The 6,978-nt window shown below is 31.6% G+C and overlaps 1 protein-coding gene and 1 pseudogene across 1 annotated transcript; both read left to right on the top strand.

The window, feature by feature from the left end:
- Positions 1-1,644: 1,644 nt before the first annotated feature.
- Positions 1,645-3,174, top strand: LOC125602733 (annotated as a pseudogene).
- Positions 3,175-3,952: 778 nt separating this feature from the next.
- On the top strand, positions 3,953-4,891 carry LOC125602732 (dormancy-associated protein homolog 2-like). Its single transcript, XM_048774187.1, has 3 exons — positions 3,953-4,101; positions 4,222-4,411; positions 4,595-4,891. The coding sequence occupies exons 1-3, from the start codon at positions 3,984-3,986 to the stop codon at positions 4,629-4,631; spliced, it is 345 nt and encodes a 114-aa protein (XP_048630144.1). The 5' UTR covers positions 3,953-3,983; the 3' UTR covers positions 4,632-4,891.
- The last annotated feature ends 2,087 nt before the right edge of the window (positions 4,892-6,978 follow it).

Here is a 6,978-nt window from a genome sequence, read left to right as displayed (position 1 = left end):
GAATTTTAAATAAATTCAAATATATATTATAAAATTAAATATATTTGAGGTTAAAAAATATTCAAAATCTATATTATAAAACGAAACGTCGATGTAGGCTCGACGTAAATATTTACGACTGATTACCGTCGAAACATTTACGAGAGTTTACATCGAAATATTTACGAGGGTTTTACATCGAAATGTTTACGTGTTCGTTACAACGAAAATATTTACGTGTGCTTTACATCGAATCCATTACGTGGAGTTTACCACGAATTATTACGTGTCGTTTACGACGAAACTATGGTCTGCGCTTTACGAGGAATATATTTCGTCGTAAAGTTAACAAGTCATTTACGACGAAACTTCGGTTACGACGGGCGTTTTATGACGAAACGTGTTTCGAGGTTATTTCATCGTAACACCCCGTTTATGACGAAGGTACAACGTATATTGCCCTCCTAAAAAATATGTTTTCTTGTAGTGGATGCAAATATATCGGTGATATAATGATGATAGGCAGTTGGGTTGTTCCCTATTAATAATACTGATAATTTTGATTAATTAATGTAAGTATAAAATAAGACGTATTATTTTTTTAGTGAATATGTCCAACAACCTTGTTTAAGTAGATTTTTTAGAATTCCTTCCATTTTAATAGTATAGATAAGAAAAAAATAATTATCATTTGTGAATGGTGACTCTTTTTTTTATGAAAAAAAATCTTTTTTTTTATTCTTGATCATTGGTCGGAGCCAAAAAAGTTTAGCCCTGATTGACTTTATATTTTCGGTTTTGCAGGATTTAAAATCTATGCAATTTCATTTTCAATTAGGCCATTTAATTTCTAATCATTCTAAAATGGTTAAGCATGAAGTACATGGAAAATGAGGAATAAGTTGTTATTTAAAATAATAAAAAAATTCCTCATGTTACGAACCAAGGGGACTACAGAGAAGATTATTTGGATGGAAGCAGTAAAGCAACTACAAATAATAATTACTATTATTGAAGAATTTTTTGTTTTGGATGCTATGGAAATGCAACCCTAATTTCACCACAAAGAGGTGAAAGACAATTATTCCATAATTATTCTTCCATTGAAGACACTCATTCACTATTAGAATATGAAGCAATAGCCTTACGACCGCCATCCTTGAGAATTGAGATGTCAGATGTACAAACTAAAGTCTAAACCAGCAATTTTTGAAGAGGATGCCAACGTATTGTCTGATACCCTTAAGTCTGTTGGAATAGAGAAACCCCAAGACAATTAAACTAGTACTATCAAGCCAATAATAAGGTGTGATGTGATTTGATGCCTCAGTTACCACTCATGTGATAGACATCTGCACCTTAACTTGTTCATGTGAGAATAAGTTTTTTCATGTACATAGGAAGTTTTTTGCGGAAGTAGATCGTTTAGAAAAGACTTCTAGGATAAGTATGTAATATAGGGGGACTTCATATCTGTTACCTGTTTTGCTACGGAACAAACTTCATTACTGGTAAAAAAAGAGAAAAATAAAAGAAAGAAAAGGTCGGTCAAAGGATAGAGCGCAAGAGAAAACGCAAAACAATTTGACACTTGTTATTTTAGTGACATGTGTCAAATACGTGCCGCCAGCTGTGTTTACTGGCCCTATAAATTTGCAATGTAGACATATGCGAAAGATGAGAACGACGAGACTTCGAAAATTTCAGACAAAACAAAAATATTTTCAAAAAGCTAAATTGAGAAGAAAATTGTTTCTCTGATTGATGAATATGGCGGCTATGCAACTGTCGAGCACAGCTTCTTGCGGTCTCTTTAGAGCTTTCCCTGAGAGCCGAGCTCCTCCCAGAACTCCTGCGGTGGTGATTGGTCGGAAACACTCTCGTGTCATTTTTGCTTCATCGGTCAATAACCATTCTAAGGTAATTATTACATATACACATATAAAACAAATCGATGCATCATCGGTGACTAGTTAATGATTCCCATTTTCTATACGATTTTTTTTCACAGAATTTTTCTATATCTTAAGTTGTGTGATATGTAATTTTCTATAAATTTTGTATGTAAATATATATTGGGAATTTAAGGAAATTTTTTAAAAAGTGTAAGAGTATCAGTGTTATTTTAAATATATGGTTTACACAAACAATTAGGTTAACTTGTGTCACAAGGAATGAAGGTTTTATTTTTTGAATAAGGCTTTACTTGCAAGAAATCAAGTTGAAGATACTTTAACGGCTAATCAGTAGTTATGATTTTATTCCCCCTTCGTTTATCAGACATATCTTTGAGTTCTCCTTATTAACACAAGGTGAAACTTGAAACTTGAAACTTGAAAGAAGTGATTGTTCTGTTTTTACAGGGAAGAAACGATCCAGTAGAGAAAGCAAGAGACTCAAGGGCTGATTTGGCAAATGATTCAAGGAAATGGAGAGAAGAATCTGGCGAAGACTTAGAGGCTTGCAAAGAGCAAGCTAAGGACAAAGCTTATGATATGAAAGACAAGACTAAGGACAAAGCTTATGATGTGAAAGAGAAGACGAGAGGTTATGCGGAAGAGACTAAGGATAAAGTGAATGAAGGAGCGAGTAGAGCAGCTGATAAAGCTTACGAGACGAAAGAGAAGGCCAAGGACAAAGCTTATGATGTGAAAGAGAAGACGAAAGATAAAGCGGAAGAGACAAAAGATAGAGCCAAGGAATATGCAGAGGATTCAAAGGAGAAATCAGAGGATTTGGCTCAGGGGTTTAAGGAAAAGGCCCAAGATGTTGGGGAAAGACTATGGAGACAGTGAAAGATGCGTGGGAGACGGCTAAGAGCACAGCTCAGAAGGTCACAGAGGCAGTGGTTGGGTCCGGTGAGGAGGCGGATAGGGAACGGCATGATGTTGACAAGGGCGTGGAAGATTTGTCGAAAAAAGCTAAGGAAAATTGGAAAGACGATGATGATGATCTAAAGGGGTTCTAAGATCATCAATATATATATATATATATAGATATACACTAGTCAAAAGTGTTCCTCTTTGTGTTTGAAGTTTTCTGTTTCAGAACTTTGACAGTTTCAGATTTTTACAGTCGCTTTCCTAGGTTTGAGATTGATCTGTGAAGAATATCATGTGATCGTCAAAGACTTAAGTCTAAATCTTACTTAATAGATTAAGGAGTCATGAATAAGAGATAATAATCTTCGACTGTTGATACATGTTTACTTCACTTTGACTGTTGATACATTTTTACTTCACACTCAAGTAAAGAAACTTCAAGTGTGGTTAGTTCTGTTGGTTTTGGTTCCAGATTTAAGAGAAAATATATACCTCTAAATTGTTGAATTTTTCTATTTTATTGTCCTAAATTGTCTATGACTACCTAAATTTCAGAATTGGCCGTGCCGCCTTGGTTCTGTAAAACTCTATTTTGCTCAGTTTAGGACTAACATTTCACGTTTGTTTTCGCCGTCTCGTGCTGGAGACATGTTTTTAGAAGCGTGAGAACTTCCTAATTTAAGTTGAGGGCATAGAGGAATGTGTATGCAATAAAAAAATATTTTGTTATAATAAAAATAACGGCAGGCTTTAATTGTTGTGTACGCAAAGATTATATGTATAAAGAAATCGAAACAAAAAACTATTTTTGACATTGAAAGCTTCAGTCTCACTTATCTCCAAAAGAAACGGACAAATTTTTGCAAGAGACCAGCTCGCGAATTTGCAATTTGATTTGATTGTCACGTGTCCAAAGTTGTTAAGACTGGTCAGTTAAACCGGTGGATAACTAACTGATTTGTTTCAGTTTGTATCACCGGTTATCTCGGTTCAATTCTTGGAGGAAAACTATCAATAAAACACACATTGTTATGGTTTACTTCTCGTATTTATACATTTCAATAAACCAAAGGGATGAACCCAATCTCTTTGGCCGGACCTATTCAAATAACACCAAACCAGATCGTGTTATGTATTTAAAGGAGGGACGTGAACAGATGATCTCTCTAAGCAAAATAAAAAATGGGTGTACTTGAAAACCTCTGGGACGACGTCGTGGCTGGTCCTCAACCTGAAGCCCGTGGCCGTGGCCATCTCAGGCGAATCTCCACCGGTTTGACTAGCCTGAACAATACGAAAGGTAAACTGAAACATTTAAAAATTTGAGTATCATATTATGTTGTTCTCTAATTCTCTTGGTAAACAATACTACCGGTTTAACTAGCTTGAACAATACACTTAAATATACAATGATTCTTAGAAGCAACAATGGTGGGCGGATCAGCGTCTCTACCAGCGAGTCCGACTACCCCGGCCACACCAGGATCTGGCCGGAAAGTGGATGTGTGGAGAAGTGTATTTCATCCAGCAAGTAATGTGACCACAAGGGAGATTGGTGCTAATGTCTTTGATAAACCTTCTCATCCTAATTCTCCCACGGTTTATGACTGGTAAGTAAATATAGTAACACTTCATAAAAAAAATTCAGTTTGTTAGTGATCTTGATTTCTTTGTAACAAAGAATTAACATTGCAATCTTTGGTAGATATTCCATAATACAGTTGGTTTCGGTTTGATTACGTACAAACATGACAGATTGTGGACCTTGTGGTTGTTATGTTGTTGCATGACAGGTTGTACAGCAGCGAAACCAGGAGCAAGCACCGTTAAAGCGTGCTGTCATCGACGGATCGTCAAATTAAAATAAGTCAAGATCTCATAAAATTAAGTGGTTACTATTATTTCAAGATGATTAATAATCAGTTAAGTTGGCTGTATTATCGGTGTTAAAATGAATTACTAGCTTCTGATTTGCTTTGAAAAACGCGGGACTGCGGGATTGTTTTGTGTCGACAAAAATAATTATTAAGGAATGTTTTTTTTTTATAATTTATAATTTAATATATATCAATATTATTAATTCAGGATCATCCTTATCTTTTGCCCCTACAACTACCTGGAATATTACTTTTTTTTGCCACTGGACTTACATTAAAAAAAAAAACAATTTTTGTATAACTGTATCCATTAGAAACCACGATTTATTTTCTAAGCTAAACAGTTACGTTTTCCTGGTCATTGGATATATAAAATTTAAAACAGAGCCCATTAAATATCTGAACAAACCCAATATATGTTTTTTCTCATTCATGGCAACAAATATATATGTTTTCAAACGAAAAAATAATTACAATATTTTTTATAAAAGAAAATACACCATTTGAATAAATAAATAAATAATACAAAATATATTATAAATAATTAAAATAATTGGAGTTAAGATAATTAGATGAAACTTCTATTCTATTAAATTAAAACAAAAAATATACCCGGAATCTAGTTTTATGTTTAAATTTGTGTAATCATTTAATTAGTTGTTTATAGGTGTACTAAATCTTAGAATGTAAAGAGAATTCTTATGCGCACCGTGCCATATTTAAGTTTAGATCTATAAATCATTGTAATGAGAATAATTTATTAGAAGCGTCAGTTTTACTAAATAACTAGGTGTTTGCCCGCACATACGGACATAATCATCTTAAGAATACTTATTATTTTATGTTTTATTAATACTAAAATCAGCATAATAAAACTCTAATTAGTGAACATGTTGAAGGAAAAAAATTATGGTGAATTCTTTGTTCCTCAAAATTTATACCAATTATGTCGAAATTTTAATCAAATTATTGAAAAATAGATTCCATTTTTTTCCTTCTAAATTCCCCATGGAGGAATGAATTTATAAGAAACATTATTTTCCCTATGCAATTTTGATAAGGAACAAATTGAACAATTTTTTTTTTTGCAATTTCTCAAATGAAATTTTATTTTTTATTTTGTTCATTTTTTTATTGTTTTAGTGGTCAACTGAAGCTATAGTGTTTCACGGATTAAACTTAAACATGTTTAAAGTAAAAGCAAGAAAAATTGTTTTGAACTCAGTCACAAGTTAAATTACTATTTATGATTTTAAATAGTTAAATCAAACATCAAATTATTTACATATGTCAAAAAACGTTCAGCAAACTATGTACTTATTATTATGTTAACAAATTTACAACACTCATATATTAGAAATAGCTTAGAAATATCTTTATATAAATATTTTTGTTTGTCTAATATTTAATTATAAATTGTTTTATATTTTAATTTTTAACTTTATAATAAAAATATTGTTCTCAGATAGCAACATAATATATATAAAAACTCTCTTAATTTTAAATGTATTTTCACAATTTTATTATATTAGTTTATAATTAATTTAATATAACATGTAAATTTAATATTATTAAAAAAATTAAGTATTTATTTATATATTTATTAGAATCCTAAGTGATTCCAAAAACCCTACCCGACCCACCTCTCAACTCTAAACCTAAGTCTAGATTAATAACTCTTAGGGTATAAATATTTTATACCTTTATTAAAAGTGAAAGTAAAAGTGGTTAGTGTAAATATGAAAAGTGATACTATGAATGTGGTATTTGCGAAAATTTCCCAAAAACAATCACATATCCCAATTGGTTTGTACTCAAAAAGTCTCTTAATTTTTTTGAAGTTTTGGAAAAAAAAATATTATACAATTCCATAACTTTACTTGATCTATCTTATACTTTTAAGGTTTGTTAACTTATTTGTCCACATGATTTTTGGAAAGTATATATGAAATGTATATTTACGAAATTGAAGATTTTATTGTAACCGGCAATGTCATATAAACATAAATAAGTAATACAAATAAGGTAATTGTATTAATTATGTGGTACAACTAATATTTTTTTTATTTCACTACCAAAGTACCAAAGTACAACTATGCACAAACTGATACAACTGAAAAACTAGTACAACTATGTATCGTTGGTATAACTAGAAAACTGGTACAACTACTTGTTATTTATTTAGTATTACTTTAAATGTTCATAACGTTTTAAATGTGTATCATGTTTTAAACATTGTGGTTGAACACTAACATCGAGTAGTTGTACTAGTTGTACCATTCATACATATCATTATCACT

The sequence above is a fragment of the Brassica napus genome, unplaced genomic scaffold, assembly GCF_020379485.1.
Source record: "Brassica napus cultivar Da-Ae unplaced genomic scaffold, Da-Ae ScsIHWf_2960;HRSCAF=3746, whole genome shotgun sequence".
Taxonomy (NCBI): domain Eukaryota; kingdom Viridiplantae; phylum Streptophyta; class Magnoliopsida; order Brassicales; family Brassicaceae; genus Brassica; species Brassica napus.
Note: the sequence above shows the minus strand (reverse complement) of the source record. Positions and strands in the feature narration are given on the sequence as shown.